This window comes from Delphinapterus leucas, chromosome 13 (assembly GCF_059928025.1).
Source record: "Delphinapterus leucas isolate spDelLeu-1000000601 "Yukka" chromosome 13, BTC_Dleu_Yukka2, whole genome shotgun sequence".
Lineage (NCBI taxonomy): Eukaryota > Metazoa > Chordata > Mammalia > Artiodactyla > Monodontidae > Delphinapterus > Delphinapterus leucas.
The window spans coordinates 65,422,489-65,449,884 of NC_143141.1; the positions used below are offsets into that span (position 1 = coordinate 65,422,489).

General features: G+C 41.3%; 1 protein-coding gene across 5 annotated transcripts in view; it reads right to left on the bottom strand.

Annotated features, from left to right (window-relative positions):
- The window catches only part of CRIM1 (cysteine rich transmembrane BMP regulator 1), a 207,945-nt gene that overhangs the window by 30,099 nt on the left and 150,450 nt on the right, over positions 1 to 27,396 (bottom strand). For 4 of the 5 annotated variants that reach the window (XM_089923288.1, XM_022574097.3, XM_022574098.3 and 1 more), the window contains 6 exons: positions 23,666 to 23,794; positions 16,371 to 16,527; positions 13,387 to 13,508; positions 12,064 to 12,273; positions 8,120 to 8,335; positions 2,836 to 3,057 (listed from right to left, as the gene is read on the bottom strand). In XM_089923288.1, the coding sequence (XP_089779414.1) occupies positions 2,836 to 3,057; positions 8,120 to 8,335; positions 12,064 to 12,273; positions 13,387 to 13,508; positions 16,371 to 16,527; positions 23,666 to 23,794 (1,056 nt within the window). The remainder of the gene's footprint in view (positions 1 to 2,835; positions 3,058 to 8,119; positions 8,336 to 12,063; positions 12,274 to 13,386; positions 13,509 to 16,370; positions 16,528 to 23,665; positions 23,795 to 27,396) is intronic. The other variant, XM_022574099.3, reaches the window with a different exon arrangement.

Here is a 27,396-nt window from a genome sequence, read left to right on the forward strand (position 1 = left end):
TCCTTTGCTAGGTGATCTGGATGGGGATGCAGGCTTTGCCACTGGGGCATCGCCAGTAACTGCCTGCAGGTGTACTAGTGCTGCCCGGGCTTGGTGCCCTTACAGAGGGACCACACTGACGGGAAGCTGACAAGAGAATAAGCCTGGAGAGGCCAAGGGAGCAAACTGGAGGGTCATAAAATCCCCATATCACAGTCATGAACTGAACTTGACTTCATATGCTTGGACATAACCTGGTCCTTGCTACTTGCAGAAAAGTAGGATGCATATAGAGGCTCCTAATGACTATTTCAGTAAGAAAACATGTATGAAGCACTAAGATGAATGCAAGGACACAGCACACAGCATCACGCATCAAATGTTAAGACTCCCCAATATGTTCCCCAGAAGATACGTCATAGGGTTTATACAGTACAGTTATACCTGTGTCAAGGGGAGGGGGTAGTAGTTGTGGAGGGAGATGTAACAGAAATCAAATTTCCACTCTATCATTATGAGCTCATATGAACCACAATTTAGTGAAAGTACTTACAATCTAACTCGAAATCAAAATCACAAATTGGGGGCAAACTGGTATTTTCTTCCCCACACTAAAGATGAATGCATGGTCTAAATCAGGGGTTCCCAGCCCCTGGGCTGCAACCACTACCAGTCTGAGGCCTGTTAGGAACCAGGCCGCACAGCAGGAGGTGAGAGGCCGGGGAGTGAGTGAAACTTCATCTGCCGCTCCTGTCGCTCACGCTACCAGCCTGAAACAACACTACCACCCTCCATGGAAAAACTGTCTTCCACGAAACCGTTCCTGGTGGCCAAAAGGTTGGGGACTGCTGGTCTAAATAATGCAGGAATTGGAATAGGAAAATATGCAGGCAAAAGAAAAAAAAAAAAAGACAACACAGAATACTATGATATGCAGGTTTCTTTCCATAAGTTTGGTTTTGTTAAATTGGTTTTGTGAGAAAGAGAAGTGATTTACTGTTATCACATGGAAACAAATTTACTAGCTGAGTAATTTACTAATCACGTATTTACCAATTAAGTAGCAAAACACAACCGGAACTTTTTTTATCTAAAAAAAATTAAATTTGAGGGTTTTCAACACACAAGAAATTCACTGCTGGGTTTTTCCTCTGAAGGTAATAGAATTCTCAAGCCTCCTGGGCCCTAGTTTCCAACTGTGATCCAAGTGCCCTTGGTTGATTTATAAACTGCTTCCTTTAGGACTGAAGTTTTGGTATTTAAATACAGTGGTCCTGGCTGGACATTTCCCCCTCCATCCACCAACACCCTGTCTGAAATAGTGGCCTGGTTACACCTTTCATTCAGGTCTCACCAAGGGCTATGCCACTTGCCAGATGACTGTTGGTCAGCTCTCTGAGAAGACACGTAGCAGTAAGTTGGGTGGATGCCTTGATACATTTTTGGCTCCATTTAGGAGCTACAAAGATTACGGGTATTACAGCAGACCCAACGCTCCAGTCACTAAGAGGTGCAGCAACCGTATGTCCCGATTTACTAGGGACACTCCTGGCCTACAGCTATGGTCCCAACATAATTATTAACAGTCCCCACTTCACTCACAAGAGCATGGTTTAAAGAATAAATTGGATAGACAGCCACCCTGTTAAAAGAAGAGAATCCATCTTTCACACATAGTTTTTAATATTCCCTGACCATTACATTGAGAAACTCAAGCTCTGTAAAATTCCTGAGACCAGAAATTATGCTTTAAAAATCTTTCCATCTCTTGTATACCAATGTGTAGAATAAGTCTTCAGAGGAAGTGGCCCCATAGAGTGGCCAGAGGAGCTGTCCTGATAAGCTTGAATGGTGGCCAATGTGCACCTGAGCGCCATTTATCGACTCATCTACGGGGATTGTTACAAAGCCCTGTGGCCAGAGGATTTCTCCTCCTCCTCAGGCATCACCCCAAATATATGCACGGACTTGCATCTACGAAGCACGCAAAAATCTTCAACAATAAATTGCATGATGCCTGTCGTTAATACAGCTTGCCTAATTTTTCACCTGCTAACTCTGATTACAGGTTCACAACTGGACTGAGATATGTCATTGTCTTTCACTTGACTTTATGAGCTTTACTTGAGACAAAAGCAATCAAAGAGAGTGAGAGCCTTGGGAGCAGGAACTGTGCCTGTATTAGAGCTGCCAGCTGTCTGAGCCTCGCCTTCTGGACTCCAGAACGGCATCTGGCTTGTGTCCACAGGACCAGTTTTGGTATAGACGTCAGGGGCTGATATACATGTGTCCTCTGCTCACAAGATGTATCCCCGTGGGTCACATGAAGGAGAGGGCTCTGTCAGTTACTCAGGCCTCACTCTGTGTCCCTAAGCCCTCCACACGGACAACCACATGGTTTAAATAGAATCAATTAAGTGTTAGCAGACAGAGGAGTAATTGGGGGATTAAAATTAGTATCTGGTATTTAGCTGATCTCAAGGCAGTGGCAAGCTTAGGCACTAAGTGTACTCTGATATGGGACATGGTGTTTCTCTGTGGACAAAAGGACCACGGTCAGTAACAGAGTGAAGGAAGAGTTCCAATATTGAAAATTCTGAAATGGCAAAGGAGCCCAAGAGAGACAGCGCTATAGCATCACGACATCCTCAGAGAGCATTTCTTATTCTTAATATGCTTTATCTCGGGAACACATCCTCCATGTCTTTCCTCCACCTGATGTGACTACATTGATTCTATGTGGCACGTCAATCAGAAAAACAGATTTCAAAATTATTAACTGATCTAGGCAAATGGCTGTCAATGTAGATTTAGTGGTCACTGGGAGAAAGGAAGGATTTTTTTTCTTGGTCTTACCTATGCAGTAGGGACAACACTGGCCTTTTCTCAACACAGGTCTTTCACAGGATACTGAAGGGCAAGACTCAGAGTAACAGCTAATTACGCTATCCATGCACACGCAGCTGGTACACACATCCGGCTTCCAGGACTCCGCTGCCAGGAATATATCCCCTTCATCATTTTTGCAGTAACTCGGCACGCTGTCATTATGGGATGAGGAAGGCTGGAGAGGTTCATCTGGAAAAATGAACAGAAGGTCAGCAGAAAAAAAGATGCTGCAGGCCACCCACTGTGCAACACAGTGAGTTTCACTCTGTCCCATACAAAGCACGCTCGGTCACCAGGGCTTTGTGTGCCTCCTTAAAATGGACTCAGGGGCTTCCCTGGTGGCGCAGTGGTTGAGAGTCTGCCTGCTGATGCAGGGGACACGGGTTTGTGCCCCGGTCCGGGAAGATCCCACATGCCGTGGAGTGGCCGGGCCCGTGAGCCATGGCCGCTGAGCCTGCGCTCCGCAACGGGAGAGGCCACAACAGTGAGAGGCCCGCGTACCGCAAAAAAAAAAAAAAAAAAAAAAAAAGGACTCACTAATGACACAGCACATCTGGCTCGGACAGGGCCTGGAGTTTTGAAACAAAAACAACAAAGATCACAAAGGATCTGTTGCAGAGATTCTGTTAGTTGCTTGCAAGATATCCACTCTACCTTTCTTTCTTAATGAACTCCTGATTTTAAGGTCGGGGGTGGGGTGGCTGAGGACCTGGATCACAAGGGGTATATGTCATGTGGGACCACTGCTCCCTCCTTTTCTAGTCTCTGGCAGAGCTGGGGGTGGCCATGTCAGCTGGCTGTGGCTAACAGATTCACTGGCTAATCAGGGATTTCTGGGAAAGCTTTTACTTTCTTAAAAGAAGGGCAGATGTGAAGCTACCCACATGCTTCCACATTCTTCCTGCCTTGAATATGAGTGTGTCGCCTGTAGCTATAATACCCTTATCATACCTGTAAGAGAGAGGCCTTGATATCACTAAGACACTAAATCAATGGGGTCAACATCTGTCTCCAAGCTTCTCATAATGTATGGTAAAGAAACCTCTGTTTAAAAACTGTAGCTGGGGGGGCTTCCCTGGTGGCGCAGTGGTTGAGAGTCCGCCTGCCGATGCAGGGGACACGGGTTCATGCCCCGCTCCGGGAAGACCCCACATGCCGCAGAGTGGCTGGGCCCGTGAGCCATGGCCACTGAGCCTGCGCGTCCGGAGCCTGTGCTCCGCAATGGGAGAGGCCGCGACAGTGAGAGGCCCACGTACCGCAAAAAAAAAAAAAAAAAAAAAAAAAAATCTGTAGCTGGGTTTTCTCTTACTTGCAGCCGCATGCAGTCCTAACCAATTAACACCCAAACAGATTTTCAAACTGTATGTAACACTTCAATGTTCAGGCATTCACATTAATGGCTGAAAGATGATGGGAAATGTAAATCACTCCTGAGGATGCACCTACAGAGAAACCATTTGCAAGACTTGTGTGTTTTTGCTACATAAATACAGACCAGAGGGTCTCCAGATCTAGTAACAACTTGAAACACAAAAGAACGTCACCAGAAAACCCAGATATCTCTTTGGGTCTTGCCATTCCCTGAACTGACTTGAGAGCGGTAAGCTCAAGCAGAAAGCTGACTGCAATATAACAAAGGAAAGCGTAATACTAGTTAGTGAAGTTTCCTAGTTTAGAAATGTCACAATTGCACTGACAAGAGAGCACTCCCAACCACCTTTGCACTTGAGAGTCTGGAAAACGCCATGATGGTCCCACCCAGCAAACCTCTAAGAGAATCCCGTTTTCTCAAAGGATACAGGGTCAGAAGAATTATCATCCGTTCTCATAGTCAACGTCATGAAGTCTGCTCTTTCATACACATGTAGCTATCACAGTGATGCAGAAGCTCTAAGTGTCCCATTTTCCTCCCATCCACCTCCTGAATACACCCTACAGCCAGCAAGTCTGATTTGACAAGAAGAGTCTCTTTGAGAAGCGGGGCAATTGCTTTACTTTGGGCTCTGAACCCGAAGTGTGTAACTGTATCTCCTACTGCCAGTCCTGAAGGCAGCAACAGTGAAAGAACAGCCATTGGTTCCATTGTTCCAAATGTGCTTCAGGTCCAATTTTAGGTAAGTTTCCATAGATCACATGCATATGTTGGTAAAATGGGATTACTTTCTCAGGCATCTTTTCTGGATCATCCATGTCTAGGGATAATTTCTTTTTAAGAGATTGACTGATGTTAACTTTTGATTTGGCTAGAAATCAGGGCAACTCACACTAGTCTACACGAGGCTCTGCAAATTGCCACGAGGCTTCTGTGTGTTATGACAGCTTAGCTCTTGCAAGCAACACCCAACCTGGTGTCTGAAAACTTAGAGGAGGAAGCAGGGACGGCAGCGATGGAAGCATGAAATAGCTGAAATGAACATCCTAGAGTCTGGAGGGGACGCCAGGAGACATGGGAATGTGCCGGCAGAGCTGGAGTGAGAGCTGCAGCTGAGATGCAGCGTCTGCAGGTCTTCAGCCCCCAGGGCAAGAGACTTCGGAGCCCTGACTGAAGATATCATTTGGGAATCTTGCCCAGGCTATCTTCCTTCTTTGGGCCTTTCTTTCCATTTTTAGGAAAAAGTGAGACCCCTTCTTTACACTCTGATTCTAAACATTAACTCACTTGTTTTGTTTTTACCAGTTCTTTCACTGGTGTTCATTCATTCTTTTTATTTCTATACCAGAGAAATAAAAGAAGAAAAGAGGGATCTCTCTTCTGTGCTACGCTTCTTTCCAACTTTAAAAAAATCAAAAATGAAAGAGAATTTTAAAAGTGTGAAAAAAGAAAGAAGTGCTTTTCTATTCTCTGCCTTTCTCACCTTGGTGAAGTATCATCACCTACAGGGATGCTCAGTCTTTCTTCATGAGCCCACTTCTGTTTCTAGACCTTGCTCTAAACCAGGCCAGAGGAGAGGGGGAGTTAAGAACAGAGGGAATGACAAGGCATCCCAGGAGATACAATCACCATGAGGGATGCAACTCTTCTAGTTGTACATATATATCATTTTGGGACAACTTTAGGATGCAAGTATCCTAAGGTTAGAGATGGTATTTTTGTAGATGTGAAATACTCCATTTATCAATGCTGCTGTCGAAATTTACTGCAATGTGAAGAAATCAATGCTTTGAACTTTAAGACTTTTTATCGCAACACAACTATGAATGGAAAGTTCAGAAAGATCAATGATGGGGTAGGTGACTGATTTTAAAATACAAGAGCATTCTAGATACAAACTTATTCACAGGTTTAAGTGTAACCTTCAGAATACTGATCTAGGAAACAGAAAGTCCTGACATTTAAGATGAAGGCTATCACTGAAGTATCTCTCAAGTTATATGTAAAGTAAGGAAGAGTCCCTAGGCATACGTTTATAAAGGAGAAGCCAAAGCCAGGCACACATGGGGTGCTTGTTCCTGTTTCTAGAGGGGAGGTCTCTGCTCTGCTAGAATCAGCAGGGCCTCTGCTCATGCGCACTGGCCTTGAGACCTGGCTCTAAGAAATCAGTCCTTGGCACACACAGGAGTCCCATTTCCAGGGAGCTCTTGTTCTTTGCCTGGGCTGAACCTCTGAGTCCAGTCAGGTGTCCCACCAATAAATTTGGGCCAACCCCCGTATTTGTCCTCAGATCCTCGGACAAGTGGGAACAGAGGTACTTCCCACTTTAGTTAAAGCTTCCTGGGTTACATGCGCTCTTAAGGCTTTCCTTTCCAGGCACTCCTCTCACTCTGTCATGATTTACTTAAAGGTGGAGTACTGGATTGTTCAGCTCTTCTTTTGCATTACTGCTCCACAGGATAGGAGTTGTGGCGGTTCTCATCAACCCCGGGATCCCCATGGCTCAATTCAGGCATTCCATGAGCACTTGTAAAATGAATACATTAAACGGATATAAATTCATGACCGCCACTGAAGAGACCACTCAGAGTAGCTTCCACCAGGAGGATGGGAATAATCATGGTCATATATTAACAGAGAAACATTAGGGTTTGTGTCCAAGTAAAAGAGTGATGATAAAAATATAGGAGGGACTAGGGTATATCCTAACAACATAATACATCTGAACTATTTCTTATACTAGAAAAGACGTTGCACTAATTAAGCTTTTCAGATTAACATGGTTGAAAATTACGCCAAAGATTCTGTACTAAGATGATAACACCTCAGCAGCAGGGCATGATGACAACAGCAAATAATGTTGCTATCCCTACAATTTCCTCTGATGCAATTAAAAAATATCATCAATGTGAACCCAGGAAGAATTCTGGACATCAACTACGCTGGTTACATAATGACAGAACAATAGATTCTAGCTGGCTGACTAGATAATCCAATGTAAGAAAAGTAATACAAGGGCTTATGTTTTACTGAGCAGAAATACTCTAAGAATATGCATTTAGAAGGTAAATGATTACTGATTTAAGTTGAAAAGATAAAAGACTGAGCAACAACAAAACTAGTGTGCTGTCAACTTGGTAATTATACAAATTAAGTCATATATTCTAGTGTTAATTAGAATTGCTACTTGCGTTGCATAATCAGCAACTTATGTTTAAAAGTCTGACAAAATTTCATTATGTTTGTTTCATGACCATAAATTCACCTGCTAAGGCCAGATTATCTGAGAACTAAAAAAAAAAAGAAAACAATAGTACTCTTTGTACATATGCAGTGCTGGTCACTTAGTACTTCTGGATCTTAACTTAATCATCACAGATTTGAGAAGGTGGGCATTATGCATCTTTTAGCGATTCCTCTGTTTAACATTCTCAAAGTATCTTCACCACCCTTACATATTTCAAAGATTTTATTTACATTACTTATCAATAATTGCTCTTCACATTTTGTAAAGAAAAAGATGACTTTTCACATTAGCAAAATCATCTGGAATAATCTGGTACAGCAGGACTGTCTCTTGAGTCTGAGATGTAGGGTTAAGAAAAAAAGGGTAGAAAGAAACTTTTTTTTTTTTTTTGCTGTTGTTGTTCAAAGTCACCTCAGGTGCAAGGCATATTGATTGCATAAATATGTGGTTGATAGAAAGGAATGAATTTAGAAAGCTGCCTGCCAGATGTTCCTGCCTGGGTTACTGGTGACTGGGTCTGGCCCACTCCCACGTGCGGCTCAACCCAGCCCACCGGTCCTGCAGAATGACAACGCCCAGGCTGCAGGCCCTCCCCATCAGCCCAGTGCATCCCGAGGCGCAGTGCCGGTTACCTGGACACTGTGGGCAACAGGAGTCCTGGGTGCGTGTGGGGTTCTGGCAGAGCAGCGGTGGGCACACCTCTGTCTCACACAGCACCCGCCCGCTGTGGCAGGTGCACTGAGTACAGGTGTCAATGTGCCATGTTTCTCCTTCCACAAAGTACTCTCCCCCAGGGGCATGGCAAATGGAGGGGGTGCTGAGCTCCGGCTTCTGCACCACAAAGTCATCTGGGGAACGACACAAAATCCAAACACAAGAAATTATTCATCTGCTGTCTTACCAGCTTGGGAAGAACCTGGTGCTGTGGGCTTTAAGGGACAAAGAAGATGAACTGGCTGTTTCCCTCAAGAACACAGGGAAGAAAACATTCCATGCACAGAAATATAAAGCAACAGCAGAAGAGCTAGTTTCAGGAAGTGAGGTTCAAGTGGTTCCGGTCTGTCAACAGTAACGAGAGGCTCCAACGAGATAATTAAACCACAGGGGGCTTCCCTGGTGGCACAGTGGTTGAGAGTCTGCCTGCCAATGCAGGGGACACGGGTTTGTGCCCCGGTCCGGGAGGATCCCACATGCCGCAGAGCGGCTGGGCCCGTGAGCCATGGCCGCTGAGCCTGCGCTTCTGGAGCCCGTGCTCCGCGACGGGAGAGGCCTGCGTACCGCAAAAAAAAAAAAAAAAAAAAAAAAAAAATTACAGGGACTTCTACTGTTGAAGAGAACAGGAGCCTCTTAGGGGACATCTGTGAATGTAGGATTATCTAGAATAAAGATCTCTCATTTACTGAATGCTTCCTATAGTTCCGGTTTCCATGTTAGTGCTTTACATATGTTACTTCATTTACTCCTTATACCAATGTGAATAGGTACTGTTATCCTATTTAACATATAAGGAAACTGAGAACTCAGAGTATTAAGGGCAGACAAGGGATCTGAACCCAAGTCTATGTTTGTTTGGATCATGGATACACCTCCAGATTAAATACAATTGTAAACTGATTTGTGCCCCATTCACTTCATTATCTCTGGGACCCTGAGTCCTTTCAGGCTTAGAAATAAGTCCTACTGTTGAGCAGGACACACCCCAATCCCGACCAGCTGCCGGCACACTGAGCAGGAATGCTCTTTCAGAATCAACAGTCTGAACCCTCACCTGAGACTAAACATTTGTTTGGCGATATGATCAAGAGAGGTAAACGCCCAGGGGCCAATGATAACTATGAGTTCTTTCCCCAGACGAGAGGCGATTTGGGGCTCCTGGTGAGATGATAGTGATAGAGAGGGAATTTAATGCTGAAAATGTCTGGAGAGGCACTGGGAGTTGCCCTCAAGTTGTGCTGGCGAAATGAGAAGTATGAAGATATTAACCATATTCGTGTCATCCAAATACAACAGGCGTTTCAAGAAGGTGCTGACAGTGTGGAACCCTGCGGAGAAGCCATCTGGAGACACCATGGCGGGCTCACGCTTGGAGATCAGTGGAATTTGGGCCTCAGAAGAACTACCCTGTTTGTGCAGAGATACTCAGAGCTGACGTCTCCTAAGAACTCACGGGCTGTGACTTTCAAAGCAGTGGTCAGCCTGAGATGTAGCAATACTGATGAGATACAGTGGTGTGGGCCCAGCTCCGGCTAAGAAGGCATTGTATAACTTTTAGTAAAGACTGGAACTTTGACCAAGTGGACATATCACAGAAAACTGACATCAGCCAACGCTTACATTCATAACCAACTGGGCCAAACTTTCTAGTATATGAGGAAAGTAGAAAGGAAGATAATTAGAATGAAAATTGGGCTGCGATGAGATAAAAGTGCATTTCTCACCGTTTATAGAAAAAGAAAAAATAGTTCCAAAGACTATTAGTAAACTACTGTTGGAAAAAGTCTCCCTTTTGAAAGGACTTGGAGAGGATCGACAGTTGCTGCCCTTTTAAATGCTGCCATGTAAGGAAATGGTCAGAAGAAAAACAATGTGTGTTTGCAGTTGTCTTACTCTGTGAATTCCTTTGCTATATATCTATCCATGTGCCTCAAGGCAAAACATGAGTGACCAGATAGATGGAGGTGATAGAAAAACTGAAAGGTAGAGGGTAAGAAAAGGAAAAAAAATCTGAGAAACAGTATCATTTGGTGAAACTTCTGTCAGAAGAGTTCAGAGGCTGCTCACTTATCTCAGAAGGAAAAACAGCTGATCCTTGAATAGAAGGCAGGAGAAAATATTCTTTGAAGTAGGAGTCCACGATTGCAACAATGCTTGGTCTCTATTCAGAAAGATCCATATGTGGCAACTCACTAAAGACATTTGGAAAAAAACATACCTACACATCCATATATATCAATACCTGTATGTTTTTATATGTCTATATCTACATAGTCACACACCCACAATAATACATCAATAATTCTGTGTGTGTTTAAGAACTTTCCATATCTCTGTAATAGAGAAAACTAGATTTGGTTTCACTGACTTTCAGTGCTTAAGTCAATCATCTATTCTTAGTAATATCTTTGCATTTCCACTGGTTGGAGTTCTTCACTGAGTACACCGTTTAGCAAAGACCCAGATGCAGGCCACACTCTGCACACTCATGCCTATAATTAAAGCATGGGGTCTTCATTGGAACAAATGATTTTTCCTTCCCCAAAGAGTCAACACAGAGTTCTGTCTCATTAAATTGTTCATTTATCTTCTGTTTCAGTGGGCACTAGTGGTTTTTCATATTTAACTAGCAAAACATGCGAATAAGGAAGCAGTTTTGATACAGAGCACATCTGGCTTAACTATGCGAAACAAAACAAAACTTTGTCATCTGGTCCCCTATAGGGGTATGGGGGCTGCCTGTCACTTTAATACCTTAGTTACTGAGGTGTGTATAATGTCAGGGCTAAAAAGGACTTCCAGTGCCTCTCTGCCAACCCCCTCCCTGGCAGGCAAAGCAGGTGAAGACTGAGGTGCCAGCATGCGGTACCTCCCTCCCAGGCCGGGCCTGCCTTGTTGCAAAAGGCCCAGGCCTCAGGTTCCTGACTGCACCCGTTGTACAGGTGGAGGGAGATACAGGACCAAGACTGACGGGGGAAATACAATCCCTACCCCCAAACCGGACAGTACATTTCAACTTTAAAAGAAATTCGATGCAAGAATCAGGAGACTTCATGTCTCCCTGGCCCTCTAGCTGACACACTATTTTCCTTTGGGTAAGAAAGCTAATCTCTCTGTGTCTGTTTTCCAAACAAAAACTGCCTAAGCGTATTTTTCCCTAATTCAGTGGCCTCCACTCGGTGGAAGAAATAATAACTATGAAACCATGCTGAGCTCTTTGGATCAAAGGCACTAGATGAGGTATTATGGTAATAATTACTGTTATGGACAACCATAATTTGGACCACTATGGATTATAAATCTGTTATGTTCTTCTACTAACTTATCTTGATTACCATTATTATGACTGTAAATGTTTTGGATGTGTGGTCACTCTAAACATCTCCATTTGGCAAGACTACCACATATCCATTAATTTTAAAAAAAGCAATATCCACAGACTTCAGTAATTCTCTCCCTCTCGAATATTACTTTATAAATAAGAAGCTTTCATGGAATAAAATTAACAACAACCCCCTCCAATTAACTAAGACATTCAGCCTTAATACACTATCCGTAAGATGGAGAGCTGGAGCTTTAAGTACATAAGCCCACAAACCTGTACACAAATGTAGTTCAAAGACCAATGTAATTGAGTAAACCTTCAAAAATAAGGAGAGTGGTTTTAGAGCTTTAGAATAATTCTCTGGTTTTTGGCTAATCATTTATAGCACCTGGCTGACACTCGTGGCTATTGCTGACAAAAACCAGAGAGCTGAAATACGTTCCAGGGGTCGTCCCCTGCACTTCCCCTGGAATTACAGATGTGATGAGGCAAAAGTCATTTGCTTAGGGAGCACACGAGATGGCGGCCAGCTTTTACCTGAACATGACGGGCAGCACTGTCCCGGATGAATGGTGGGGTTGCCACAGGCAGGCACCGGGCAGGTGATCAGAGCACACATTTCCCGTCCACTGTGACAGTAGCATTCCCGGCACCCATCATGCCAGCTTTCCTCATTTTTATGATGATGACCATCCATGGACAGACATGTGCCTGACAGGACGGGTGGCCCGGCTGCAGCAGGGACCTCTGGACAGACAGAAGGCAGCCTGGTAAAGAAGGAGCTACTGCACAGGAGAAACAGCCTGTAGTTCCTTACAGGTAATGCTACCCAGCCACCAAAAATCCTGTCTACACAGCACAGCTTGTGACACAGGAAAGAATCATGAAAAGAATTTAAGTTAATATGCTCTCAATTTTGAAAAAAAGAAAAAAGGGAGTAAAAAACCCTGCAAATACATTTCTCTGCTATTGGTATTTTTTTTCCTCCCTTCACTCTACGTTCTCATATTCTACGCAGTAAACAAGCACTGACTGATTTCAGCGTGAACGTTACACATGTTTAATACATGCAGAATAATCACTCTAGAAATCATCATTCAGTGGGGCAATCCTGGGCCGCTAGTAACTAACAGGTTTTCGTTCTGCAGAACAATTGAAGCAGTGACTAGATTTTTGTTTACTCTGACCCCCTAAAAACACTCTTAAGGTGGTAACTGAACAACTCTGAAAAAACACAGAACAAACTTCAGGGGTCTTTTACTGCTTCATCTGTGGCTCATGTGGACAACTAAAACCAGCTGGGGTGGGCAGTGGCGCTGGAGCTGGGGTAAGGGCTCACACAGCTTCAGGAACATCCCTCGAGGGGGAAGTCCTGCAAAAGGTACTCCCAGGACTCACACCTATACACAACTATAGGCTAGCATGTGGTTATTCAGCAAAAGTCGACATTCTCAGGGAAAACTGTGTTACCAAGAAAATACACAAGCAGACTGTTTAGCTTCACCCACCCTCAAAGGGCTGTGAAAAGGGACCTTTGCTGTATGAATCGTCTCGATCCACTGCTGGACAGAGGGAGACTCTTATGGAGGTCAAGATAAAGATGCTTTAGGCTAACGTTCCTGAGACAAGTAAAACTGAAGAGCTAAGAAGTGATTAATTTGGTCAATGTGGGGCCCGTTCCTTTAAATTCTATTCTGAGCTCTTATTCCATTGAGATGAAAGGACAAGGGATGGTCCTCTAGAGAGTGACAGTGGTGTCAGAGTGCACAGCAATCACTGAAATTATTTCATTGACTTCCGTTCTTGGTTTCTGTGCCTCTGATTGCTCTGAGCGGGGAAGGGTTATGCGTTGGGACTTACCTCTGCACTTGCAGATAAGACAGCCACGACTGTCCTGCTGGAAACCCAAGGGGCAGATCTTACTGCACGGGAGCTCTGGGCATTTCTTACAGCGACAGATGTCACAGCCATGCTTATTCTTCCTGGGTAATTAAAATTTTGTCAGAGGTTAGAAAATCCAAAAGTCTCAAGTGATGCCCAAGTGCTTAGACCAAGGGTCACTGAAGTGATATTCTCAGTAAGCAGAATGACTTGAACTTCTGCTCTCAAAACCCCCTGGAGTGATGCGTAATTAGCTCCCTGTGGCCATGACCACCACCCACCCATGGCCAATGGTTAGAACTGTCCAAGCACTTAGGTGCTCTAGGACGTGACTGTCAGAATCCTGATGACGTGACTGTTGATTTAATTGGGAAAAGTGGTACCAACAGTACAAAAAGATGAATGTGCAGCTCCAGGAAGAGGAAGGTGAAGGATATATTGCTGGTCAATGTTGGAGGCCAGCATTAGGGCAGAAGTCCTTCTTCTGTCAGAACCACAGGCTTCCTCAGACGACACATTCTCTTGAGAAATTTCAGATGCTACTAAACATTTTACTGAGATATCTACAGAATTTTTTAGCAGATGGAAGAACTTAAGGATCCATAGACCTGGGAATGCTACGTAATGTTGTAGCATGTTGTACATGTAGATATCTTGTATATGTTGATGAACAAAATGTTTAAGAAGTCCTGCAGTCAATGTCCAGTAATTACCTCATTAGTCAGAAAAGAATACCAACTGAAAAATGCTCCACCTGTGGGGCATGACTGAAGCACGGAGGATAAAGGGAAATGGCTGGATGAACTTTTTTTTTTCCCTTTAATAAGCTACAGTGCCTAAATTTTGTGTTGAGCAGAAAGATGATATTAAATAAATGTTTATTAAAAGATCACCATAGTTTAAGTCGACAAAAAAATTCTTAGCAACAATTCCTTATTTTCTCTAAAAGGAGAATGACCCTGTGTATCACAAAAGGTGCTAACCTGCCCTCCTGTGTCTTCTGTCCACTACCTGCAGCTCCTCTCTTAGGCTCAACATCTCCTCTACAAGCTTTGCCCTAGTTGGGCTTCCTGGGCAGCAGAGAAGACGGAGTTAAGTCTATTAATCCTTAGGTTTCATCCCAAGGAGCCCTAAGTGGCAACAGTGGTGTTCAACTAAAAAAATAAACCCTGTTCTTTCTCATCTTGGACAAATTAAGGGGCTCTAAAAGAAGATGGCCCCCGGGGCTTCCCTGGTGGCGCAGTGGTTGGGAGTCTGCCTGCCGATGCAGGGGACATGGGTTCGTGCCCTGGTCCGGGAGGATCCCACAGGCCGCGGGGCGGCTGGGCCCGTGAGCCATGGCCGCTGAGCCTGCACGTCCGGAGCCTGTGCTCCGCAACGGGAGAGGCCACAACAGTGAGAGGCCTGCATACCACACACACACACACACAAAAAAAGATGGCCCCATGGGAAATCCTTGGTATATAACTGTCCAAGTGATAAACTACAATCTGCTAAGTGAAATGAGAACTGAACCCTAGGGCCTACGTATTTATATCAATATAATGAAAACAGTGAATGAAACGAATGCTTCACACTCCTGTCATAGACTGTGCCATTTCCAAGCCCTAACAGGGCTTTAACAGATTTGTTTGTTAACTCATTTATTCACCTACCCGTTCCTTCTTCCTTCTCCCATTCCCTTCTCTATATTTCTCCCTCAGAGGCTGTCCTTGAAACATGTGCTAGCCAATGCAGTATTCGTTTGCCTACAAGAGTCAACTTGGTCCTTCTTGAATGTGTTTACTGACAGGAATACCAACTGGAATCTATAATCCTCTAAGAGTTTTCTCTCCAAGGTGAAGTTTGGATGAATGCAGGCTTGGTTCTGAACTATCATAACACTGCAGCCAAGTGGTTGTAGGTACTATTATGATAATAATACTTTATTCTACATCAGCAGGTAAGCTAAGAAATAGCTTTACTTTTATTAATATCATATTCATATTTTAGGATTAAGAACAATGATGATTTATTAGTTTACTTGGGGAATTTTAAAGAATAATGTTCCCAAGCTAATTATCCAATTAAAATTAGAATTAAGGTTCCCCTCTCCCTGCTAAACTAGAATTTCTAAGAGGAAGAATAAAAACAATGCCTTTAAGACGCTGGGCAAGAGGTGATGGCTCTAAATCCCTTATAATTACTAGCACTATATAAACATATCAAATGGAAAAGGCAGAGAGACTAAACTGGAAGGAATCAAGGCAGGAATGACAAAGCAAAATTCTGAAAGGTTATCTTTAAGGAACCAACTTGATATAAAGACAGAAGTGGATTCTAAGACAGACACAAAAGTAACAAATGTGAAATGTCTATTTTCCCCCTAGAATAATCTGAATTTTCATGGGATTTGATTCAATAAAGAATATTTAAAAATACAAGTCATAGTTCTTATCACCAAGGAAATTCATAAGATGTACTGCTATTTTAAAGAGTAGTATAAACGTAGACAAGCATCAAGGTAGGACAGGGAGGCATGGCAGGTAAGGATGCTCCATATTGCAAATCAGTAGCTGTCAATTCATCTTAAAATATAGATTAAATACGTTATCACAAAACAGTTGCTGCGACAGTGGTGCATAGTTGAAGCGCTTACAACACTGGAACCTCATGACAGTTCCATTCCCTTTGGCAGTGTCCAAAGGCCCTTGCTATGAGGAAATCTCACCTAACAGGCCCAAAGTGTCATAACAAGGCTCTAGCCCATCTTCAAAAAAGAGTGAAACTTGATTCTTATCTTTGGAGATACGGCCTTTCCTTGCTTTCTGATTCCTCTAGCAAAACAAGCATAGATATTCTGGATTCAGTACATTGCTGATTCATTCAGAAACACACACAAAACAGCCAACAAAAAAGGCAAGAGACATTTCGTCAAGTTACAGATAATTAAGAATACATCTTCTGAGTTAAGAAATACGTACAGATATCCAAATGGACAATACTTTTCACAGATTATCAGTCTGCACTTCTTGGGGCGTGGGCGGCACTGACAGATCTCACAGTTGTGGGCATCGGTTAGGAAGCCGAAGGGGCAGTCCAAGGTGCAGCCTCGTTTGAGGCCCGTGCAAAGTTCCTCCCCTGTGAAGACACATGGACAGCACATTTCTTCCAAAGATGAAAGGAACAGAACATCTGACACTTCAGTGCCTTCCCCTAATCTTCCAATCTTCCACCGATGTAAATTTCTCAGCTCTACCACGGCATCAGCAATGGTTAAAAATTATAGATTGTGCTATTTCATGGTTATCAGAACGTAACTTCATGTTTTGGTACTAATATACACAATAAAGTCCAACTCTGAAAAACAGATTTCTGATCAAACCACTGATTACCACTTATTATTCAAAATGTGAGAAGTGGAAACTTACATCCCAAATTTCATTATGTATTTTTGCTCCTGCTGCATGCCCATGAGAAACACATTCTTAAAGGTTCACACACGTTTACCCTTATGAGTTTTAGATGTTACCATATAATACTGCGTACCATATTCAGCATAAAGCATTGCTTACCCTTTCTTTAAAAGGTATATCTCTAATAACATAATACAAAGTGAAATAATCAGTGTTCCAATTAGATATTTTTTTCCCTACCGCTGACAAATATCCAGGTATTTAGATACACTTAGTTAACTGACAAAAAAAAAAAAAAATGTATGTGCCAAAGAAATACCTAGATTTATGTTTAACTATCCATTATTTAAAATGTTCAAACTCTCCCCTGTTAGCAGAATCTGGAGTGATGTTTAACTGTCCTCTGTTAGTCAGTTATAACTTATTATTGTAGAAGGGAAAAAAAGGAACAAAGAAATGGTGGCTGGCACAAGAAACTTCTATTAGCTTAATGGAAGCCTTGTAAATAAATTTTAAAAGGTGTGATGTAGGGCTTACTAGAGTAATATAGGCAACAAAAATGTTAAGGTAAATAAGAAAAGCATGCTTGGTGATGTAACTAAAGCAAATTGAGACGTCTGAATTAAATGTAGAATTTGAAAGATAATCAAATTTAAAGAAGTAGACATGATGATGGCAAAAGTATGGCAATGTTTGATTATAGTTCTGCGTGGACTGGTAAAGTGAGAAGCTGAGACTACTTTTGTTGAAACAATAAATAAATTTTATGTGTATATCCTTTAAGCATAAATATTGTAAATAATGCACAAGTTACTGGGAAAAACAGAACACATTTGTCCCCTCCACACACAAATCTTATAACCTAAAATTAAACCTTAACTACAATTGATAGGTGAAATGGGTTCATATTTTACATAAATATGTTAAGATAGCATCTTTTGTGAATCCTAGCTGGCAATACTTGCATATTTAATTTGCTATCTTTTAAAAAGGATAATGTGATTTAAAGTACAATTTTCTACTTTGTCATCGCCATAAACCTTTCATTACACATGTTTAATATAACCTCGTGGGTCTGTATCATATTGTGAAGCAACTGAACACTAATTTGCATCCTTGAAAGTGAAATTCTAAGTGGCTCATTTAAAATTTTGTAATTATATGACTTGAAAGGTCATCATTTTTCATCTCTTTCCCATTATTAAGGGAATGACGAAGGAGGGAGAAGACTGTCATAGCCACATTTCTTTCTCTGACACCAAGATCTAAGTTGTGAATCCATTTTTCTATTGCAAAAATTTTAAGTCTTGAAACCAAGTAGATTATGTTGAGAAACAGATGAACTAACGACACTGTGAGCACATCCCTGGGGATTAAATTCCTTGAAACTCTGAGTCTGAGCACCTTTGTGCCTTTATTTCTCTGGTCCTGTAAAAAAGGAGTTTTTCTATAATTTTTAATCTAGAATGGGCTTCATCCTTAACGAAAGCTGTTGCATCACTAAGTTTAAAAAATTTGATATAAACTAAGTTTGTCTTTACCTCTGCTTTGCAGTGGAAGGGAATTTCAAGCAAAGGCTGCTATGTGTGAACAAAAATACAGGACGTTCATAGACTTCGGACTGGCTGTGACATATTGGGCAGGTTGCCACAATGTTGCCCTGGCTTGGGACTGCTCACTGCCCTGCTATCTCGTTTCTCCTCCCCAGCAGAAGGGAGCTCTAGGGCAGGGACCTATTTTCTTTATTTACACAGTCCAGGTGCTATCATGGTGCTCAGCATGGAGTGAGTGCTCAATAAATACTTGCTGAATGAATGAACCAATCAAGATTCTTGCTATTTACTCCTCTACCCTCATCAAGACTGCCATATTAACAGAAAAATAATGGGATGAAAAAACTTACTGTTAGTACTGAAAAATTTCACAATACTGGCACTTGCTAAACATCTCCAAATACCACCTTCTAGCTTAGAAATAGAGAACATTAAAGATTTCAAGGTATTCCTAGATCCATGTATCAATTATGGATTTTTCTTCAGAGAAGTATAACGTCAAGGCAAACATTTACATAAAGAGCAGAACAGATAGATTAGAAACATCTTATTCATAGATGGGTGGGAGTTTTTAAGTTTGTTTGAAAAGTTTTAGTACATCACTGGAGGCAACCACAGAAAGAATGGTGGCTTTATGTTCATAATTTTTCAACATTATGACTTTGTTGTGATCTAAGAATGCTTTCTAATCCAGAGGGGAAAATTACCATTGAAGAGAAAGTGATGAATAATGGCAAAATACAGAGCCTGTGCATTATGGCTGGTCAATAGCAGCTATGCAGTAAACTCTCTGTTTATTCGGGAGAAAAAAAAGATGTTTTTGCGCCCAGGGCCAAAATGTGGCCCAACTGTGGGGAGCATCGTTTGTACTTCGCTGTAGTTGAACACCATGGAGCCTGCAAACAGAACACAGTGTAATGGTGCCCCTAGAGTTGTGTTGTGCTTCTCTGCTGCAGGACTTCACACTCTTGGGTTCTGGCAATTCTCAGCAACATGCAAGCAGTTAAGGATACCATGAATAAAGTTCCTGAGACTGTTAAATAAAGAAGTGCAAGACTGCAAATGGTGGTCCCAATCTTGACCTTGATAAGTGTTTGTTCAGAGTAACAATGAAATGAAAACAGGAGTCTGCCTCCTTGTATATGATGCTGCGACCTTCTTTAGATGCTTGATTCAGATATATGTTTCATGAAAATTATGAAAGGTTTTTTTCTCCCTGCTACCATTAATTTTCTATGTCTGCACTGGTTTCTAGTTAAAAGCACTATTAATCCCTAGAATTACAGATTGTTAAAACTGGAAGAGCAGTTACAAATAATCTGATGAAATCCACTTGATTTAAAAATGTAGATAAGATGCTAAAAAAGATGGATGCCATTTAATTCACATAGATGTCATTTACTACATATCGTACCTATAATAAGCTGAAATGTATTATGTATGTTTGACAGCAAACATTTTGGTTAAAAAGGAATGCTACTAACAGCTTGTAACAATGAAGTGTTAGATTTTTAGTAGCTTATCTAAATGATTTTAGTTTTAACTTTTGTTGCTATCATGCATTCTTAAGCATTTTCTACCATGTTTTTTTTCTTTATTCTAAGTATGTCTTTGAATAAAGTTTAAATTCTCTATATGCCCTTGATGCATTACTTTGCTTAGCAGTGTTATAAGAAATGTTACTTGTTACAGGTTAAAAAAGAAAAGCTACAGTATGTTCAAATAAAAGAATCCTGTCATATACCTTCCATGTTCTTTTGAAGGACGTGTTTCTACTGGGTTTTGATTTCAACCTTCAAGTGACTGTCTATAATATGCTTGATTATATTGCAATAGCATTACAACATATTAGCATATTACCAATATTACCAACACATTACCAAGATTAGTCAGGGATAAGGTCCATTTTTAACTTCTTTGTACCCCTAGTTTTTGGTGCATAGTAGGCACTCAATAAATGCTAGATGAATGAAAGAAGGAATGAATGAGCAGACAACAGGCCAGTAACAGGGGAGAAATATTTATTTGGCATTGGTCTTATTTTAAGAAAGAAATATTGATGCCAGTGGTCCATATATACGTCTAACCCCTAACGGAAAACTTGGGTATAAATGGTTAGGGCCACTGCATGTGAAACAGGCTTTGGTGGGATGCAGAAAAATAACATAAAGGAGAGATTTAGACAAAATCCATACTTATCACGTAGCTGCAATGGGAAAAAGAATATACTTAGCTATCCTTCAGTACCAGGGACTTCCTTTTTTCTAAAGCTAGGCGAAAGAGAGTGAGAATATTTGAGGGTTAAAATTAAAAGGCAAAAGGAAAGTTGTTTGTGTGCGTGTCCTCAGAGGACAGGAAGAACTGGAGGCAGCTTGGTGTCGGAACAAAGGAGGGAAACTGGGGGCTTTCCACGTCAGCTAGCTCTAGCTGACTCAGAAATGCATGTTATAAAACAGCTATCGTGTCAACAATTACCATATGTCGGGTAGTAAAGTTAGCTTTGCATTCACTAATTAGTCCTCAAAACAACCCATTACTTTGGTATTATTACCTGCCCTTTACAGATGAGGACACAGAGGCTCTAGGAAATAAAGCAACTTGCCCTGATCACCCAGATACAAGTCAGTATGATGCCAGAGTCTGGGAGGAGAGATGGGTACATACAGTCACAAGAATCTGACAACCGAGGATGTGGCAGTTTGATTTAACTTGACTCACCGTCCAAAGGTGTCAAATAATCAGGACTGCTAATGGGAGGGGATGAGAGCAGAATGCTCTATGGCTCTGTCATATACTTTCCGTGTACTTTTGTGTATGATATAGACAAAATGACAAATTCCAGCTGACATAAAATGCAATGGTCTCCTGTACATATTTCCTCCTATGTGTTAATGAAATGGAGGTGCAAAGCAGGCAGTATGCACGGATGTTCCTTTTACAAAGCCAGAAAGCAACACTAACACAAAGACAGGCAGAGCAGAATTTTCCTGATAAGTCTCAATTTGCAAAAAGCCAGTCATATGCTTCTGACTTACTTCAATGACAACTGAGGGAAATTGCTTCTCTGGATTTAACTTCAAAGGGCTCACTGTGAATCAGCAGGGGTCTTATGGAGGTGTGCCCATGTGGCCAAAAGTTCATAATAACAAAGCCCAGGTGAAGATGGTAGGCAGGGTGATTAGGTACAATGAAATCTATATTTTTAGACTTCAAAAAGTTCAGGAAAAAAAAATTAGGTATGCTCCCATGATCAGAAAGGATGTACAGCTCAAGAGATATGAGAAGGATTAAAATATAAACTCTTTGTGATACAATCACCAATTATCTTGGTGTCAAAAAATCAAAGTTGACCATTTAAGCCAACAAATATGGCTGCCAAAGCAGCTCCCTAGTAAACTTGGCTTTCCAAAGGGAGGTATAGAAGGCAGATAGGTGTATAACAGGGACTGGTCCTCCTCTGAACAGAAACAAGTGTAGGAAGGCAGACAGTCCCCGATGGGTAGAGGGTCATGGGAAATTTAAAGGTGTAAACAACCATCATTACAACAACAGTTTGATAACCTCCGTTTCAGCACCAAGTCCATCCCACAGGCAGTGTGATGGTAACAAGTAACTGAGAAAACCGAATTATGCAACTCCTACTTAGTATCTGTCTTCACCGAAAATATTCTTACAAAAGAAAGCATTGAATGATTAAGGTGAAGAGGAATACAGAGCCCAAGAAAACTGATAAATCAGAAAGTGATCATCTCTCTACATTAAGTAATTCTAACTCTCTGAGTCCAGGGTAATTATACCCAGAGGCTCATGGAGAACCTGCTGATTATAGAAGCATTGTCCATATTTGGAGACATCAGAGGGAATGGAAAGAGATTTCAGAAAACTAAAAGAGGCCAAATGTCATTTCAAAAGGGACAAAGGATTCTAGCACTACAGGAACTAAGCTTGACATTCACAACTGAAAATTCTGCAGAAGGAATGGTTAAACATGGGATATGCGACATTTAGGAAAGAAAGCAATGAATACCAGGAGCCAGTATAGGTTCATGAAAAACAACCCATACCCTACTAACTGCGTTTTATGTTTAAAGTAGGGTTTCCAGCAAAGGAATGTTGCAAATAGAATGTATTTTGATTTCAGATAAGATACAGATCAAGAGTTTCAAGATTTCCTTGTGGAGATGGAGCTGATATGTCGTCAGCTGAATAACTCCATAGAAGAAGTGAGGATTACGTTCAAAGTCATTTTGCAGGAAGGCCTTCAGTGCTAACAGGGCTCTCTCCTTGGTTCTATACAACTTAATTTATTTTAGTGCAATGATTTAGATGAGGACATGTAAGTTATGCTTATTTGATATAAGCTGGGAGGCATAGATAAAGTATGAGGTCACATCATCAAGATTCAAAAATATCCCAACTAGTTGGTAAACGGTTGAAAACTCTCAGGGTAATTTCTGGTTAAATTTGGCCCTGCATTTATATCATTAAAAAAAAAAAAATCAAACGCTCAAATACAGAACAAATGAGAATCACCTATGTGCAGCTGATGTAAAAAGTACCAACTGGTTCTAGTTGCTTATAACCTCAGTGTTAGCCAACAGTGTATAATCCAAAGAGCAAATGCTCACTTAGACCACACAACAGCACTGCAGTGATCAGACCAAATTCTGCAATACTCTGTTTGTTTCTAGGCCACACATTTACATAAGGACCAAGAAAGTTCTAGAAACTATGTCACCTGGGGAATGACTAAAGATGTTTATTCTGGTAGAAGAATTAGAGGAATTCAAAATCGTTTTAAACATGAAGGGCAATTTTTTTTTCCAGTAAGAAATGCAATATACTCTATCACATTTCAGAGATCATGGCCTGGCGACATGACTGGAATCTACGTGGAAGAGAGCTGGGATCGAGAAAGCGGAGCACATTCTAAAGACTATGGCTGCCACACATGGAATGTGACACCTCTGTGTGAGTGACCTCCTTGTCACTGATGACCCCGGCAAGGGCAGTACTGAGAGCTCCCTGGGTGTTTGGAAACATGTGCTCCAGAGTTCCCAGGGCTTCACCCATGATGCAGCCAGGCATCAAGGAGTATCTGAACATAATGAAATGAGGGCAAAAACCGGCATAAAGGAGCAGCTCTTTTTCTCCAAACGACCATGTGTTTATGTTAAATACACTTTTTTTTTCCTTCTTTCAGGTTGCTAAGGGAATGTCATGAATAGGAATGAAAGAAAAGATATTCAATCACACAATATGCTTTGACAATATTAGGCTCTGAAAAAACAGAGTCTTCCGTGTACTCACTGTTTTTGCACTGACAAGTTCGACAACCATTGTGATCAAGTTTGAAACCATAAATGCAGTCCTTCTCTGTCAGGGTGCAGTTTGATGACTCTCCACACGCAGGTGGATCAATTGTGATGTAGGTTGGTTCTAATAATAAAGAGAGAAAAAAAAATCAATGAAACATATGATTACCTCTTAGATGCTATTCAATCTTTGAAATCCCACACTATGGTAAGTCACAGGAAAAAACCTAATCAGTAATCTTCATCAAATCCTAGACTTTTATACTTTCATAATGTTGTTAACCCCTGAAAAAGAAATATTTTTATTTAAATTTTTGAAAATCCGGATGCTCTATTTCTTTACATTTGAGCAATTTATGCATTTTTGGGTACCCTCACCACTATAGAAGCAGACAAGAAAGGTTAAAATGAATTTAAATCGTTATTCTTCTATTTCCTCCTGATGTTTTCTGAGTTTACTTTTTATAACAATCAGGAAACAGCTTCCAGCTGTCAATTATCTCACTCTCCATTTTGCAATACTTCTGAAATCTATTAGCGACTTTTCAAGTTAATAAATCAGAGATGTTTCTGAGACTTTAAAACATCTGAATTTCTTTGACCTTTTATGTGACACTCTCATTTATTACAGATGACATGACAGATCACATCATCTATAGGAGTTTATACTCAGGGCTTTAGGGAGTGGGGGAGAGAGGCACAAGCATTCAGGAGGAAGAGAGAGCAGCCACCCTGAGATGAGATGCACAGAAGAAACCAAGGCCAGAGGTGATTTTGACCTTCACTGCCATGTTAATAATGAAGAATTGTTCTGGCCTAAAGATTACTGTTACTAAACAGTAATCACACACTTACGTAAAGTGTATTACGCGTCTATATAACATCTGAAGTGCTCTTCATAAATGCCTTCAAGTTTTGGATCACAATCGGAAAGAGATGGGTGCTGTCATTATCCCTATTTTACGGATGAGGAAATCCAGCATACTGACTTGTCCAAGGTCACAGGGTTAGGAAGTGGTGGACCCCAGATTCAAACCAGGTGTTCTGGCTCTAGGGTCACGCTCTCAGCTTCTGTGCAATACAAAGCGCATTGTAATGGTACCTGTTTTGCAGTGATTGATAAGGGACAGTTTATACAATGTCAGACTGTGGAGAGAGTGTTGTCAAAGGCAACAAGGACACTGATGTATTTACGTAGCCTCTTTTCAACCCAAAGATACTATGAACTTCTTCAGAGTAAGCTGGTTCTCACAATATCTTTGTGAAGTGCTAAGTACAGAATGTCTCTACCCATGTTTTCACAAATGGAAAACATGAGGTGCAGAGAGGGTAAGTGGCTTATCTAAGTTTACATAGCAACCCAGTAGCAGGCTGGGAACAGAACAGAACAGAGGTGCCTGACCTCCTGTCCAACATTCTATCCATAGTCCACACTGTCTTCTCAAGTTTCACCTCCCATTACCATGGAAGAGAGACCAAAAATAAGTGTTTTAGGTGCCACTGATAAGATCAAGAGTTCTACATTTTTATCCACCTGCTAAAAGAGGCCAGTGATTCAACTCTTCACAGGTAGTGAGCAACTAGGACTTATTAAAGAGATGCTTTCATCAGCATTCTCCCAGTGAAAGTATGTATGAAGACGGTGTAGCACGTTCCCTATTTTTATTACAGCACAGTTGGCAGAACATCTCCCTGAAATTTTAATCTAAGATTTCCACTGCTGTGAAATTTCTAATTTCCTTCAACGACTAAAGTATCCTTTCTGACAGGTAACTGTAAACATCAAAAAGTGGTTTCGTTTTAGTCAAGTTTTAAGACTTAGTGAATTAAATATAGTAGTGCTGCTTTCCTCCATTCTCTTAAAATTTACTGTAAATATCAGTGGTTTTTAAACCTACAGTCTTTCCTTTATCACTACTCTTGTTACACATCCAAGATAAGAATTCTGTTTCAGCCTTTAGCCATAAGACTGTGGAGGTTTCATCAAAATTATTCTAACCACAAATATAAGATAGAGCAGGGGACCTGGCTCGTGTCTCAGTAAACCGTACCACAGATGATCCCATCGAAGGAGGAGTTAGGTCTACATTCCAGAGAGTTAATAGCAAGGATCAGGGAAGGATTCTAAACTCTTTGTCCAGTGCTTTAGTGCATGGCTTACGGGCAAGGAAATGTCTTGGGCACATCTACGCAGACCCAAAGCTTGTATTCTTTACTGACATTTAAGTTTATGAGAAACTTTTGCCTTCAGAAAGTATATGATGGAAAAATATGTATCTCGGCAGATGACACTGACACTGAAAATGCATAATAATCACAGGGCAGTATGGGATTTTATTTTCAGTGAATTTTAGGGATTTGTTAAGATAATCAATGGTGATGTGCATGCTATTTTTGGTACATATTATGATTAATGGATGGGATTAGGATTGTGCTCTGTGGCTAGAAAGTAAAAAAAAAAAAAAAAATTGGGTTGTTTGAGGATCAGAACCACAATACTGACAGTCCCACCCTTTATCCAAATGACTGTATCCGCTAGGTAGCCAGCTCCAGGGGTACGTCAAGCACACATTTCTTTAGCAGAAGAAATATGTTCAACATGTTTCCCTGTAACATTCAGGATAACAGCTTGAGCTAAGTTTAACAAATGGGAAAAAAAATGCATAGAAGGGCTATTTAAGTAGGTAGGTGCTGGTTCTACAACGCTGTGTTGTAAATATTTTAGGTAAAACAAGTCTTCCTGGATGTCTTCCAGGCCTCAGATGACGTGGCAGAATGCAAAGAAGCCAAACATTATTCTGTGCCTCTAAAATTAATATTTCCCCATTCATCGATGATGTACATTAGAGGGAAGAAACCGGAAAGTCTGTAAGTTTCAAAATCTGACTCCCTCGATACTTATTAAAATAAAACAGAAAAACTCAACAAAACCAATTTACTCTAAAGCTATTCAACTGCCCCTCAATAGATTAGGCTGGACACAACACTCATCGTGATACATTAAATGTGGACAGAAGTCTAAATTATTTTTAAAAAGCATTTTAACACTAGTCATCTCACTTTATTATGTTAAATAAGTATTCTTTTCCTTTTCAAATACAAAGTGGAACAAATTTTAAAAACTTTTTTTTTTTTTTTTTTTTTTTTTGCGGTACGCGGGCCTCTCACTGTTGTGACCTCTCCCATTGCGGAGCACAGGCTCCGGACGCACAAGCTCAGCGGCCATGGCTCATGGGCCCAGCCGCTCCGCGGCATGTGGGACCTTCCTGGACCGGGGCACGAACCCATGTCCCCTGCATTGGCAGGCAAACTCTCAACCACTGCGCTACCAGGGAAGGCCCAAAACTTTTTAAGGATGGTGGAGCATGTGTTTGGGGTACTTACTGCTGTTATCCTCTGTCACTGGAGTAACTGCTGATTTGTAACAGACACACATGCAGGCAACTAGCTGTCTCCTAACATTTTATCTAAAGTCATACATTATGTACTATTCCCTTTCATCATTCTCTCAACATTTTAGTGCTCAGTTTCCTACCATGTGAGGCCATCTCTATTTTAGAATTCTGTAAACTATAAATTGTTTAGCAAAAACACTGACATTATCATAAACGGATCTGAGAGTCTGCTTTCAGTCCAGTATATTAATATGTAATCTCAGAACTGGTCCTGTTACTAACATCAGGGCAGTCTTTTGAGAATGAAGTGCTGTGAGTCTACTGAAATTCA